The sequence below is a fragment of the Crocuta crocuta genome, unplaced genomic scaffold (genome assembly GCF_008692635.1).
Source record: "Crocuta crocuta isolate KB4526 unplaced genomic scaffold, BGI_CrCroc_1.0 scaffold197, whole genome shotgun sequence".
In the NCBI taxonomy this organism is placed as follows: Eukaryota; Metazoa; Chordata; class Mammalia; order Carnivora; family Hyaenidae; genus Crocuta; species Crocuta crocuta.
In genome coordinates this window covers 1,945,581-1,960,958 of record NW_027532002.1, presented here as the reverse complement: position 1 = coordinate 1,960,958, position 15,378 = coordinate 1,945,581, and the positions used below count along the sequence as shown (strand labels likewise).

Sequence of the window (15,378 nt, the reverse complement as noted above, 5' to 3'; positions counted from 1 at the left end):
TCACAGGGAGGGGCTTAGGGTCAGTGTGAAGACTCCCCTTGGGAATTGTTTGCAGCTGTCATGTTTTACTCAGCTCAGAAGTTGCTAATAACACTGCTAGACGATTTGTGAAATTCATACAAATTTGAATTAGTAGCAAATGAGCCACTGTATGTAGCCTTTACTTTCAGACTTCTGAATCACTCCCCTTTAAGTCAATAGGCCCCCAAGTTGTCTATTCAACAAAAGTGTATTTACGGTATACTCTGTGTGGGCACTGCGCTAAGCTTACAATGGGGAGGAAAGTAACCATGAACTCTGACTTTAAGGGGCCTTCAGGGGAAGACACAAATAATTAGTCAAGTCAGGGACTCAAGGGGGCCCCACTGAGACTGTGGACAAGTGATCCTAATCTACCTAGTGCACTAATAGGAAAGACTGAAGGATTGATTCATTCTTTCAGCAATTTGGGGGTTGTCTACTCTTTACCTGCACAGTGCTCAGGGCCAGGATAAGGGCAAGCAAAAGCTGTAGCATCCCTGCCTTTCCAGAACTGTCTCCTGGAAGACACATTATCACAGAAGCAGATTGCGTCTATCCGTCCTGATGACCAAATAATGGCCTCCATGAAGGGGCAATGCAGGTAGCACAAATGAGCAGTGTTGAGGAGGCTTGGTGCCACAGGACAGACTGTCAGGAGGGGCCAGCGAGCACCGAGAACCAGAGGCAGAGCTAACGGATGAGCGGGAAGGCGGCAGAGCTTGTGGGAGTCTCCTAATGAAAGGAGCTGCAAGAACAAAGGCCCAGGGGAAACCGAAGTGTAGGAGGGAGAAAAAGACACAAAGAGGCCAGCGTGGCTGAGGGAGCTCCAGGGGAGGACGGGAGAGAGTACGGATACGTGCGGCTGGAAAAATGGGCCTGGGCTGGTATGCCTAAGACCAGTGGGAGCCCCAGAAGTTTCTGAGTCGTGGAGAGACACGGCCCAGTTGACCGTAAATGGATGGCTCTGGCTGCAGTGAGAATATTGGATTACCAAGGCTGCCTTGGCAGTAGCTGCATCCTAATTACTTCCCCCTTTCTCACTTTCCTTTCCGGTAGCCACAGAGATTTAAATAAATGCATGCCAGATACTCAGCTAGAAGCACCCGACAATGAAGGGCTGTGTGGCTTGGGGAAGAGCACACTGCCTTCAGTCAGGCAGATGAGGATTAGATCTTCCCTCCATCTCCAGGAGACTGGTGGCTCCGGCTAGTCCCTCGCCCTCCCTAAAGCCCACTTTCTGTCCCCTCTGCAACCTGGGGATAGCAGTGCCCACCCCACGGCGTTAACAAGCATCAGAAAGAGTGCGTGCAATTTACCTGGCGTTTGGCAGAAGTCTGGACACACCAGCTGCTATTGGAAGTGATTGCAATGTAGGCACGTTTGTCAGAAGAAGAGTTCTAACCAAAAGGAATGTTTGCTCACAAAGGCACGGGAATACAATGCAATCTCTCCTATTAAAAATATATAAATGCATGCAATATTATACATTCATGTGACTAGTACCTTTCACAGACAGCTGTCTAATGAAATCTTCCTAACAGCAGTGTTGGGAGGCAAGTCTATGTTATTTATGCGGTGAAAATATACACTTGTATGATAAAGTTTAAAAGTTTTCTCACTACATTGTATTGGGCCTGACTTGCCTTCTCTCCAGACTTTTCCTGTTTGCAGTTCTCCTGTAGAGAAACTGAACTCCTTTGTTAGACTGTGCATCCCCCGGACTGAACAACATTAGCTTCTCAAGAATGATGTTATTTATTTCTGTGTCTCCAGAGCCTGCTGAAGGTCCTGGCCCTCAGTAGTAGGTGCTCAGTGACTCCTTGCACNATGGATGCCTTTATGAATCTGGCAATTAGATTTTATGAACCAAAATCAAGGCACATTGTCTCTTCCACAGAATATGAATGGCTTAGAATTCGTGGCATGGGATTTTTGAACGCCACATCATCCTGGAACATTCAGGATATGTGATGGACACATACCTCAAATAGCTGAATCTTTTTTTTAAAAAGCTATAACAAGTTCCCCTGTGAACTGTATTGCACTAATTATTGAGTACAAAAATTGTTCCAGGGGCACCTGGGTGGCTCAGTCGGTTAAGCATCCGACTTCAGCTCAGGTCATGATCTCACAGTTAGTGAGTTCAAACCCCACATCAGACTCTCTGCTGACAGTTCTCAGCCTGGATGGAGCCTGCTTTAGATTCTGTATCTCCCTCTCTCCCTACTCCTCTCCCGCTCGCTCGCTCTCGCTCTCTCTCTCTCAAAAATAAGCATTAAAAAAAAATTGTTCCAAGTCCTTTGTTCATAGTAGAAGGAACCATCTAGAAGACTTAAAGGATTTCTGTTTAACTGTTGACACAAGGACTCAGGATCAGCTTTTCTCTTATCTCACTCACTGTAATTAATTAGCTGCCCCGACAAGACCTTTACTGGCACAAAAAGAGCGAGTGAGACAGCTATACATTTTGTTTGTTAAGCACAGCTGAGCCGAGCTCAACAGAGTGTCGATTCAAAAGAGGGAGATAAAATATGCAGCAAAGTTGGGGACAGGGAACAAAGAACCCAGTATGACAATTGAAAGGAGAGCTAAACAAGCATTCAGAGTACCATCAGGAAGGTAAAAAGCCTTGAGAGTCTAGAAAGAAGAGAAACTGGAGGGGCAAGCCTGAGAAGAGCTAGAGGGACAAATTCAAAATCAATGGAGAAATGTAAGACTTTGTGTTTAAAGGAATATTTTTGCAAGTCAGGTTTATTGAAATATAATTTATGTACTATAAAATTCACCCCTCTCAACGTAGAGTTCTATGAGTTTTAAACATCACACACAGTATGTAGTTACCACGACTGTCAAGGTATAGAGTTCATCATCCCCATATTCCCATTTGCCACTTTGTCATCAACCTCTGCCTCACCCTTAGCTCCTGGCAACCACTGTTACATTTGTCTGCTTTAAAGGAATTTAATCTATTTTTATTTTTTAATGTTTATTTATTTTTGAGAGGGGGACGGGCAGAGAAAGAGGGAGACAGAGCATCTGAAGTGGGCTCCATGCTAACAGCAGAAAGCCAGATGTAGGGCTTGAACCTGAGAACCTGGAGATCATGACCTGAGACAAAGTTGGATGCTTAACCAACTGAGCCACCCAAGTGCCCCCTGCTTTAATGGAATTTAATAACAGGACTTAAAACAGAAGAGAAAAGGAACAGGGTTTTTTTCCCCCGCCACACACTCACTTCCTACACCCTTCAGTAGCATCATTTTTATAGCTTGTTTGGGAAGGAAGTTCATTATGCCTATTTCCCAGTTGGAAGATGACACTCAAAAAAAAAAAAAAACAAAACTGTTTAGCTGGTAAGAGAGCAAAGATTCAAACTCAGAGTTGACCTAAACTGTCAGCATCGTTTATCTCTGAGTGTTAGATTATAGATGATTCATTCTTTCTTATATGTTATTTGTATTATCAAAGTTGTTGACAATGAGCTTATGCTACTTTTAAAACCAGAAAAAAATACTTTTATAAATAAATATATACTATATAAAATACCTGATTCTAAAGTCTATTCTCTTAGCCAAGCAAAGGGGGGAAGGTAGGGAAAATAGTTCAGGAGAGAATAAAGGAAAGGCTCCTCTGGGCCCCAGGCACCGGTTCAGAATTGACTAGACCAAAAATACCTAAGCACAGCTTTGCTCTGTCTCTAGATCTCATCACAATCTAACATCTCCATCGTCAAAAAGTTCTCCAGCACAAATGCCCTTCCAAAGTGCTGAAGATGAGCCCTGGAAGCCGATAAAAATCCACTGAGACAACTCCAGACCCAGCAGACATCATTTTTATAGCTTGTTTGGGAAGGAAGTTTATTATGCCTATTTCCCAGTTGGAAGATGACACTCAAAAAAGACATCTTCCTGCCTCATCTCCAAAGACCAGGTAAGAACAGGCTAAAGTGAATGTAAACAGCAGCCCTTTCACATTTAGAGAGATAGGAAACAATATCAAATCCAGGCTAAAGGGAGCACAGGGCACCTTTTATTGGAGGAATAAGGGACCGTATTCAAAAATGAGAATGTTGGGGGAATATTTATCCATCACAGTGCCACAGGAGACTCATGAAGGCATTCTCTGATGATCTTTAAGCAAAATCTATTTATTTCTTGTCCCAAAAAATATTTGATTTTTTAAATATTTATTTAAGAGAAAGAGAGAGAGAGATAGCAGGGTAGAGGCAGAGGGAGAGGGCAAGAGAAAATCCCAAGCAGGCTCCATGCTGTCAGTGCAGAGCCCAATGCAAGACTCCATCTCACAAACCATGATCATGACCTCAGCCAAAATCATGCGTCAGATGCTTAACCAACTGAGCCACTCAGGTGCTCCCCAAAAATGAAAAATTCTGTATCTTGATAAGAATTTGTGTTATATGAGTATGGATGATGTACTTGAGGTGGGTGCACTTTGTTTTATGTAAATTTTAATTTAATAAAAAACAAAAAGAACCATAACCAAATATTGAGCTTTAGTAAGTGATATGCATACTAAAATATTTAGGGGTAAAGTGCATAGATGTTTGCAATTTACTTTGAAAAAATAAAAGAGATGGTTACATGGATAATATATGATAAAGCAAGGACAATAAAAACTTCATTGTGGAATCCAGATGGTGGGTATATGGATTTTAATGATAAAATTCTTTCATCTTTCTTAGATACTGGAAAAAATTTATAATAAAGTTTTGGGGAAAAATAGATAAGGATTTGGGAGAAAGGAAAAATGAGGGCCAGACAAAAAGGATGAAACTCAGGTTAGAACCTCATAAAGAACTACAGATTTGTCTTTGATCTTCCTAAGAGCCAAAGCAAAAGAAAAACCACTCAGTTACATGATTAGCAATGCCCATATGAGTTTCTTTTTTATTTTTGTAGAGCGCCACTTTCCCTGAAGCAAGTTTTCACATATAATGTGGTTATTACGGCAAGTAGGTAGTACAAGGACGTGACTCAGAGACTTCTTAAACAAACAAAAAGTTCATTTCTTCCCCATATAATAGTCTATAGGTAGTGTTCTGGGACACTGCTCAAGGGAAATCAGGTGACTGGCACTCCAAAATTCTGTAACATAGAAAATGGCTGCAGTGATTTTATCCAGGAAAAAAAAAATCCAAAGATATAAAAACACTTGAAAAATCTCTAAGAAATATTCTAACACTTGTCTCATTGATCTACTTCAGTGAATCCTGTTAAATTCATTTTTCTCTGAACATGTACCATATGCTACATACCATAGGGAATGATAATAATAACTTTCCTGTGCCATATTTCAACAATTCTAAGATGCATAATTTCCCCCCACATTTTGGCATCTCTGAAATCAGGATGGGTTGTAATCAATGCCATGTTGTAATTGGTAGGACTTTTTTTCTTAATGGGACACAAAATAATAGTGTTTCTTCGATCAGTGGTGTATGTTAGATTTAACAAACCACAACACCTAGTGCTTCATGGTTCAAAATATTTTCATCCTATTTGAGTCTCACAACATCGTACTTTGGTGAGATCGGTAGTCATTTCTATTCCAAATATGGAAATTGAGATTCAGAAAGTTTAAATGTCCTTTCCAAGGTCCTCGACTAGACTACGATGAAGCCATAAATCCAATCTGAGGTCTCTAAGTTTGAAATATTCTGTTTTCTCCCAAAATCACACAAAATATTTAGAGGATAAAAACTCCATGGAAACAGGGAAAGTATTTTATTCACTACTATAGCATCAGAGTACAAAACATTACTTGGCACATAGTATTTAATAAGTGTTTGTTGAATAAGTTAATATTACAGAAGGGAATGAATGGTCAGAAGGGAAAGAGCCTGTGGGCTGTATGCAGTGGGCTGGGAAGTTTACATGGAGGATCACTACGCTGCCATCTTTTCTCCACTTTGATGTACTTCTCATCCATCACTCAAACAGCACCCTCTTCATGATGCCTTCCTCAGGTTGAGCTAAGTATATTTGTTCCCTAATAACCTGAGAAGCAGCCCAGTTTTGGGCAAAGTGTACTGAGTTTTGCATGAGAAGATCTGGTTTTAAATCATTTCTGATTTTTAACCACCCTTTAGCATTAAATTTGGGGAGAAATTACTTAACTTTCTTGAGCTTCAATGTTCTTATCTGCAAAGCTGAATAATAGAACTTTCCAGACTGCCTCAAGGTGAGGCTGCAATGAACCCAGATATGAGAATGTACCTTGCACGTAATAGAGGCTCAATAATATTGATTCTCTAAGCACTTGCATTTTGCACTTCACGTTTTCCCCCCACAAGATTGTAGGTTACTAAAAGAACCCCATTTGGTTTATACCCACCTCTTCAGAGCCCTGGAGGGTAACAGACATATGCTAAATACCCTCAAATAGTTTCAAAGTTCCTTCATTCACTTATTTAGTCTATAAATACTTTTTGTGTGCCTGTTATGTGCCAGTCCTTGCTCTAGTTGCTGATGCTACAATAATGAACAAAAATAAAAAATATCCCCACCACTGTGGGGGCAGACGGACAATACATGAATAAATAATGTACGGTAGTAAGTGCTATAGAGAAAAATAAAACAGGGATAGGATTTGGACGTCAGAGGACGGGAATTGACTCATAATAATAACTTGAGTGTTAAAAACCTTACTTGTGATGCTAGAATAGAGACTTCAGGAAAACCAGGGGGAAATCACACAGATTTCTGGCTTAAATCTGAAGAGCAATATAAATATCTAGAGGAAAAAAATAGGAAGAAAAATATCCTAGAATGTGGGCATATTTACCCAAAAACTTAATAGAATCAAGTAGAAGGCTTCCTTGAGCAATATTAAATTGACCAGTCTACCTGGAGTATCAAGACCTAGACTGTCAGGAAAAGAATTTGTATTTTATGTTACCGACAATGGTGAACCACTGAAGGCTTCTGTTTTTTTATGTTAATTTATTTTTGAGAAAGAGAGAGAGCACGTGCGGGGAAAAGGCAGAGAGAGAGGGAAACATAGAATCTGAAGCACGATCCAGGCTCTGAGCTATCAGCACAGAGGCTGACGCGGAGCTCGAACCCATGAACTATGAGATCATGACCTGAGCTGAAGTTGGAGTCAACCAATTGAGCCACTGCGGCACCCCAACGAAAGGCTTCTGAGCAAGTAAGTGTGAAAGGATCCAAATAGCACTACAGGAAGCTTAATCAGGTGGACTAACCCATGCAGGAAGCATTAAAGGGTAGAGATAGCAGTTCCATCTCTGAAACCTTGAGTTTGACTTTACAGGGTTTTTAAACAGAATATGCTCAGTGAACAGTTGGAAATGCAGGCCCAGAGTTAAGAGTGAGGTGATGGCTTGAGATTTGGGACATGCAGCCATCTAAACCCTGACAGCTGATTGTCATCATCTCCCAAGAGTCCTGACTCCATCTGCAAGCAACAAACAGGTCTTGTTAGAATTTTACTCCTGGCCTGAAAATGAGTAGAACATTCCTCTTTGGAATTTTCCAAGTTTGGCTGAGACTAGACAATCAGAGTCAGCGGTAATGAGAATGATATGCAGGACCTGATGGGGAGACATGCCAGCAAATTAAGTAGGAAAAAAAAAACCCTGAAAGGTGGGGAACAATGTGTGTTGGAGAGCTCAGACTCTCGAGAATTCTGGAAGAATATATATCATGCCAGATGCTTCGGCCTTATGGGAGGGCTTTTGTTTAAAGGCGTGCTGTGTGAAATGATTTAGACACCCTTCAAAAAAGCAACATGCCTATGATTCATCCTGTCTGAAAAAAACATACAGACCCTCGCATGGGACTTTTCAACACAGCACTGATTGGAAATAACAGAAGTGACTGACCTCTTTGCCATTTGGAATGATACACCTACCAGTGAGCAGGAAGGGGGTCTGTGGACCCCAAAGAGTGAGGTTTGTAAACCGTGGGGAGAACAGTTGCGAGAAGCAGTTGCAGCTTTATATAAGATCCTTGAGTCCCACTGATGTGTTCATGGCTGTGTGACAATGGAAATCTACCACGGAGAAAAGAGAAAAGAAAACATTATCAAAATAAACTTGGTTCTCACTGAGAAAAGCAAAAGGCTGCCATCTTGCCCGGAATCCTGCTCAGGTGCACTGTGTGCCTGTAATTAGCCATTGGCTTCCAGGAAGACTAGAGACCAAAGAGATGCAAAGAGAAGGGCTTCTTTTCTTGAAATGTACTATCTTAGCCCAGGAATCTGTAAATATGTTGCTTACATAACCCCCAGAAGAATTGTTTAAAACTGTGTAGCTTCCTGCATATTTTCAGTTGTCATCCAAAATTCTTTTCATAAGATGATGATAGATTGTAGTTGGGAGAAAGATTTCATGGCACTATTTGATAAAATAGGTTTTACTCCCTGATGAATGAAATACCCCAAATCTTAAAGAAATCATGTAAAAATCTTATAAACCAGTTTCATCCAACATTTCTCAAAAAAATGTGCTTGTCTTATAAGTACATTTTAGTCAACTTTAGGAGAATCGGTGTCATTAGTGTACACTGTTCAGCTGTTCCAAATTCAGAGCTTCCCCACAAAGGCCACTTAATCCACTTCTAATGTCAAAGTTCACTCTTAACAGAAATATGTATTATATAGGCAAAGGGGGGAAGCCCTGTGTATATAGAAAACTTGACTAATAATAAAGACATCTTGAGGCGCCTGGGTGGCTCAGTCGATTAAGCGACCAACTCTTGATTTTGGCTCAGGTCATGATTTCACAGTTCACGAGATCTAGCCCCGTGTCAAGTTCCACGCTGATAGCACAGAGCCTGCCTGGGATTCTCTCTCTCCATCTGTCTCCCCACTCATACTCTCTCTCAAAATAAATAAATAAACATTAAAAAAATAATAAAGATGTCTTCACCAAACCAGTATCTTTCTTGCGTTTTACTTTTATATGCATCTACAAAAAATAAGACCATTTTCCTGTACAGGCAAAGTAACACCATTAACCTAATGAGAGTGTTTAGTCCAATTAAAATTTCTCATGTGCCCTCCCAAATGCCCTTCATGGCTGATTTATCCACCCCTAGATTCAATTCTGGACTATATATTGCACCTGGTTGTTACATCTCTTATCTCTTTTATTTTTTCCCAAGTTTCTATTTATTTATTTTGAGAGGTGAGGAGGTAGAGGCAGAGAGAGAGAGGGAGAGAATCCCAAGCAGGCTCCATGCTAACAGAGCTCAATGCAGGGCTGCATCTCATGAACTGTGAGATCATGACCTGAGCTGAAATCAAGAATAGGATACTTAACCGACAAAGCCAGTCTTGTCTCTTTTAATAGAACGTGCATTTGAATAGGGTGATATTTTCCCCAAGGGAATGAAAATTGATTCTTTGAAGATGAAAAAAAATCTTACTCTTTTTATATACAAAGTACAGGTATACATACAGTCCATAAACATATACGCAGTATACCTATGATGTTAAATTTTCATGGTTGGGGGGGACAATTAGGAAAAATAAATTTCTAAAAAGCTTGGGGTGAAAGAGGAGATGAGCAATAATAGGAAAAAAAGGTTGAGAAGTGATGATCTAGAACAATCCCTATTTCATTGCACTGACAGATTGATGAGGCTCCCAAACCAATATTTCAGTGTACTCTTACTCTCTTGTTTGGTTCATAAGGGAGGTTTTTATAGCTCAAAGCAATGCCCCATTGTAAGATTTGGGATGTGTGATGTGGCAGACCTGAAAATGTGCTGCTTGGATACCCCCTTCAAGAAAGCACTTGCTGTCCAACTGGGAGGAATGTGGCTAACCTTGACTCCTCAGAGTCTCCCTCAGCTTTCCAAAGGAGGTCACCCCCTTCTCCAGATAAACCACAGCCAATGAATGAGCAAGGCTGATCTACAAAGGCTCCACCATTTTCACCCAATACAAGAAGTTCTAAGAGCCAGTCTTGGCTCTGAAGCTCCCTCATTGATCTAACAGAGACATTGTGGGATCTACGTTACCGTTGAGCAACTCCAGCTGCCCAACCTTGCTTTCTCCCTTTTTCTTTCACTAAAATCACACCCCAGTAAAACATTTGCACTCATAACTCTCATCATCTTCTTCCTGGAAAACCAAACTGGCCTAAAACCTACTTTGTGGGATTCTGTGAGGGTTATATTACAATAGCATACACAAAGCCCATGTGTACAGTGCCCGGCTACCATGTTTAATAAACGGCAGCTATTATTTCAAGGACATCTTAGAGCTTCCAGATTAATAGTAGCCTATTGAGAGTTTAGATCTGTTGAAACTTTGGAAGATCACAAAAATCCAAATCTCCTCGAGCCAGGGTTAGAATTCACAGAATTCTCAGTTTATTTCCCCTAAAACTAGAGTTCTCGTGTCCTTGAGTTGCAAGAGTAGGAGGGAAAAACCAGATCACCCTTATCAGTTAGTATCCTATTGAAGAATGCCATCAATAGCTGCAGGCAAAGGCAGGAGTCAATGGGAAACCGTGTTCCATGCTGCTGTTGCAATTCAATATTTCCTGAAGGCAGATGCCTCCTTCATGCCTCAGAGAGCTGGAATCAGCCTGGGAATCATGGAGGCCAGGAAAACTGTGAGCTGTGGAAAAAGGTTACCCTGTCCTGTCATAAGTTAATTCTCTTCACCCACTGCTCTCTTATATCGATATATGACCCACAGATCACAAACACATGTCCTGGTCAAGGTGTACTTGGTCCTGAATTAGTCAGGACTCTGGCTGCAAGAAACCTGAAACCCAGGTCAAACTAGCTCTAAATGAACAAACAAGTAAACAAGGATGAAAGAAAGAAGAAGGCAGGGTGAAAGGAAGGAGTAGGATTTATGGTTTATTGGTGTATTATTTATTTGCTTCTTGCAAAGGGAAGCCCAGAGCTCAGGAGATATCAGGGACTTAGCAAATGCAGGCAGATATCTCTCTTCTCTTTTCATCTCTCTGCTCTGTTTCCTTTCTCTGCTACTGCACATGGGTTTGCTCTGCCTTGCTGCAGACAGGAAATGGAGCATGGTTCAGACAGTTTTTGATTATATCATCTCAGTCTAGGGACATCAGTGTCCTCCTGCAAAGCCTGAAATAAAGGCCCCAGGGAAAGACTAACTGGCTCAGCCCAATGCATGAACACATTTCTAACTGATCTCTGTGGTCACATAGATGAAGACTATGGTTGGCCACGCCTGGATCTCATGTTCATCTCTGTAGACTGAAGACTGGTTTGGCAGCCCATTAAAACTACAGGGAGAAAGGGGGGATCATCTTACCCCAAATGAGATAAGACATTGTACAGAAAGAAGGTGGGGGAGGGGGTGCTAACAGGCACAGCTGATAGTTGTCCATTACAGATCTTTTATGTCTCAAGGTCTCGTTTTGTTTTTCAGCAAATGTCTCTGAAAATAGAGAAGACTTTTATAATTGCAAAGAAAAAAAAATTGTTGAAGGAAAGAGGAGAAAATGTGCAGAAGACAGGAAGTGGGTGAGTAAGGCTACCACCAAGACTCTTTGGAAGAGTGCATCATCTCTTTGGGACTTCAGGTATTTGGTCTCTGGGAGTGTGGCTCTCATATCTACTTCCACCAGCCTCTAATTCCAGTCTCTCACCCTCAGAGGATAAAAGTAGCATCTACCTTACAGGGCTTCTGTGAGAATTATAGAAACTAATGCAAGCACAACACATAGTGCAGAGTCTGATGCATAGACATCTATTTTATAAATAAAAATACAATTTTGGGGCACCTGGGTGGCTCAGTCAGGTAAGCATCTGACTCTTGATTTCAGGTCAGGTCATAATCTTGCAGTTTTGAGTTCGAGTCCCGTGTTGAGCTCTGTACTGACAGTGTTGACAGTGTGAAGCCTGCTTGGGATTCTCTCTCTCTCTCCCTCTCTCTCTGACCCTCCCTTACACACACACACACACTCCCTCTCTCTCTCTCTCTCTCTCAAAATAAATAAATAAACATTTAGAAATATTTTTAAAAACACCATTTGTGTATATTCATGTAGCACCCATATTCCCACTACATACTGAGGGCTTTTTGCGGCAAATACCTACAACTCTCTGCTTAGGCCCAGAAAGACCCATTCAGAGAGTTAATGCCCCCAAATCAACTCTCAACTGACAAGAATTAGTGGACAAATGCTCTAGCTTCCTTAGCCCTCAGTGGGACAGCTCTGAGTTGCCCAGCAGGACTGCATTCCAACAGACTCATTTGAGAACATGCCCTTTTTTTGGCTTCCTTTCCTTCCCTGTCTTACAAATTCTGTTTCCTTGTCAGTGTTTCCTGGAATCACCTCCTTGCACTTGAATCCTTGTCCCAAGACCTGTCTCTGGGGAACCTAAACTGGGACNGGAACCCAAAATGGGAAAAAAAATTAAAAAAAAAAAAAAAAAAAAAAGAAAAGAAAAGAAAATGCATTGGAATGTTCGCCATCGTTATCCAAAAATTGACAGGACTATAAACGATTTTCCTGTTTATTATCTATATTTAATCATGTTCCACAAATGTGAACATAAATAGCAACTAAATGCTGTTGAAACAGTCTTAAGCCTGAGTTTCAGAGTCTGCAGGACTTCACCACCTTTTTCTTCTAACTACGACGTACTTACTTCTAACTCTACATACTTCATTAACAAGCCTTACTTTTGCACTTGCCAAGTTCATCCCGAGTTCCCTGCTTTACTCAGCACTTTTTATTAATCCTACCTCTTCCGATTCACTGCAGCCCCTGATGCCATTTTATGTCCATTTCTTCCTTGAATCATTTTAATTGACATCATCGGTTCTTTCTGTCCTACGTTAAAGATACTCATAAACAACTCCTTTGGTATGGGTCTCTCCACTCTCCAGAGCATTTGCATCAGCAGTAGGACTATTTCCGACACAAAAACAGTGCTGGACCAATTAGAGATAAAATACTCCCTCCCCCCAAAATTATTTAAGATAATATCTGAACTGCATCTGCTGTTTCAGTCTTTAACAAAGTGTCTTTTTTTCCCCCGGACAGCAGCAATGGGGGGAGAAAGGGGAAGAAACAGAAGCTGGCTCTCATGCACTCATTCCACCACCCATAAATGATCTTTTCATGAGGACACGGCCGATAAGGAGAGAAGGAGAGACAAAAAGCATTCTTGACTTGGGAATGGAATAGCAGCTCCCCCTCGGTGTCTGATTCAGTTACTCAGAATGGCTTTCTTATGGCTGCGCCCCTTGTGAATTATGAGCCTCTCTCTCTCTTTCTCTTCCCCCCAGGCTTCATATTAAAGACAAGACGCAGCTGCCAGGGACTCTGGAGATTTCCCAGCAGTCTACTATGGTGAAATAAAATACCATGTTATGCTGGAAAACTCACCAGTCCTTTCTTCACATGGGCTGTGCTATCTCATGGCCAGGATAAAGGATCCCAGGCCTGGACAGCTACTGCTTCTCCTGAGATTTGTCACGTCCTCTTCCAGACACTGCTCAATCTCTTTTGCATTCCAGCTTCCCAGCATGCTACCGATGATTATCTTCTAAAGCGATTGTATATGTTTGTACAATACATGTATCGTCCACCCTCTGGAAATACTGTCCTGAAGGAGGGCATTTGGTTACCATTAGAGCAGCTGTTTTACTTCCAAGGAGAGAGAGGTGCTGTGGCCCTGTTGCCTCAGGTGATTTGGGACACTGGCGGGCTGGAGGTCTTCCCTATTTGCATCTTTGGTGTCATTACTACCAGAAGGATTGCATTACACAAATGGGCTGAGGTTTACACATAATGATTGGTTGAACTGCTTCTGCTGTGCAAGCTCAGCTCCCTTTGCCCCAGAGGAAAATGGAGGCAGCTGAACTAGATCTGTCACCCCGCGTGGAGATTTGGAGTGCACTAGTGAAATGTTGGCAAAGTATCACATTGGAGACTGTCTCTAGTAAAACACTTTAAACCTTAATAGAGACTGAGGCTAAAGGCGAACATGGTGCCTCATCTTCATATCCTGATTTCGATCTTGAAATAATAGGATTGGCTACAAATCCCAGCAAAAGCTTCAATGGGCCCATAACCAAAAAGGCAGGAAGAATGTGCAACATTACTGAGCCATTGCTGATAACAGTAGCTGTCCAAGGGTCAACACACCACCCTCTCTACACGTTCCTTTCTTCCTCTCCCATTTCACTCCAGTTACTGGCTAGTAAATAGGACCAATGGAGATGTCCCTTTCTGTTGGATATGTCTTGTATTCAGAAGTCTTTACCAAACTAAAGTCAGATACTAAGAATTGAGTTTCTTTCTGAGGGTGCCTAGTGGATCAGTGGTTTAAGCATCCGACTCTTGATTTCAGCTTAGGTCATGATCTCATGGTTCGTGGGATCGAGCCCCGTGTCAGGCTCCAAGCTGTCAGCATGGAGCTTCTCTCTCTCCCTCTCTCTCTGTCCCTGCCACACACTCTCTCTCTTTCACAATAAATATTAAAAGAAAAGTTTTTAATTTCTTTCTGACCTCTCTGTGGGGTGTATATAGGAGAATAAGTAAGGATCCAATTCGTGATCCAAATGTTCATTTATATATTCAATCAAACAAACGGGTCCCTTCCGGAGCACAGAAATACAATCTGAAAGTAGTTCAACTTACTAACTGAGGGGCAAAGATGAAGTTTGTATTGTTGGGGTTTTTTTAATCTTTTTTTTGTAATAGGTGATCAATAAATATAGTTGAGTTGAATCATTAAACAAAAACATCTATGTCCATTTGGAAGAAGATGATCTGAAAGAAAATGATCAAATGTAATGAATATATGACCTCTACTTCAAACTCCTTCTCTGCTTTTCGATTATGAGATCAAAGTACTTTCCAAGTATAACTTGTTAATTTTTACCAGTCATAACAATCACTGCGGGAAAGCAATAAGAATTTTGTCCTTCCATTTTACAGATACGAGAACTGAAGAACAAGGCATGAGTCAATGAGTCAGAGTCAGAAATGCAGCCCAGAATCTACTTTGGGGCTCCCTTTCTTTCTGCATATAACAGCTTAGGAAGCGCTGGCATTGCACTCTGACACAACAGAAGAAACTTTCCTCTATCCATCAGAGGGCCAGAGAGAGGAGGCAGATGCCTGGAGTTGNACTCCAATGCCTACCTTACTCAGTGCTCATCTTGACCCTAGTGAGCTCTGGTCGAATGAATGAATGAATGGATGACAACTTGTGACTCCCATTTTGATGTTTGAGCTATTAATTCAATATTTCTTAAAATGGTATGGCCGGCCCGTACAGAAGAGAAAAAAGTGCCCTGCATTCCGTACCTGCAATTGTTCTCGTAAAAACCGCAGTAAGGGTCTCTCCTGGTTGACAGGAG

At 41.4% G+C, this 15,378-nt stretch overlaps 1 protein-coding gene and 1 long non-coding RNA gene across 17 annotated transcripts in view; one reads left to right on the top strand and one right to left on the bottom strand.

Annotated features, from left to right (window-relative positions):
- LOC144240959 (uncharacterized) overlaps nt 1-13,487 on the bottom strand; it is a 39,126-nt gene extending 25,639 nt beyond the window's left edge. For 8 of the 13 annotated variants that reach the window (XR_013337900.1, XR_013337905.1, XR_013337907.1 and 5 more), the window contains exons 1-2: nt 13,397-13,485; nt 7,915-8,055 (exon numbers count right to left, since the gene is read on the bottom strand). Coding sequence is in view for 1 of the 13 variants with exons in the window: in XM_077775387.1 (XP_077631513.1) it covers nt 1,338-1,472; nt 7,915-8,055; nt 12,751-12,905 (431 nt within the window). In the remaining 12 variants the exon portion in view is untranslated. Of the gene's footprint in view, nt 1-1,337; nt 1,473-7,914; nt 8,056-12,750; nt 13,290-13,396 lie in introns of those variants that run through there. The other 5 variants (XR_013337906.1, XM_077775387.1, XR_013337902.1 and 2 more) reach the window with 4 other exon arrangements.
- Nucleotides 11,140-15,139, top strand: LOC144240960 (uncharacterized). 4 transcript variants are annotated; one of them, XR_013337914.1, is made up of 4 exons: nt 11,140-11,330; nt 11,428-11,522; nt 13,297-13,697; nt 14,954-15,139. It is a non-coding gene; the product is annotated as an uncharacterized LOC144240960 (long non-coding RNA). The 4 variants fall into 4 exon arrangements; XR_013337913.1 differs by having other exon boundaries at nt 11,140-11,343; XR_013337911.1 differs by having other exon boundaries at nt 11,140-11,522.
- The last annotated feature ends 239 nt before the right edge of the window (nt 15,140-15,378 follow it).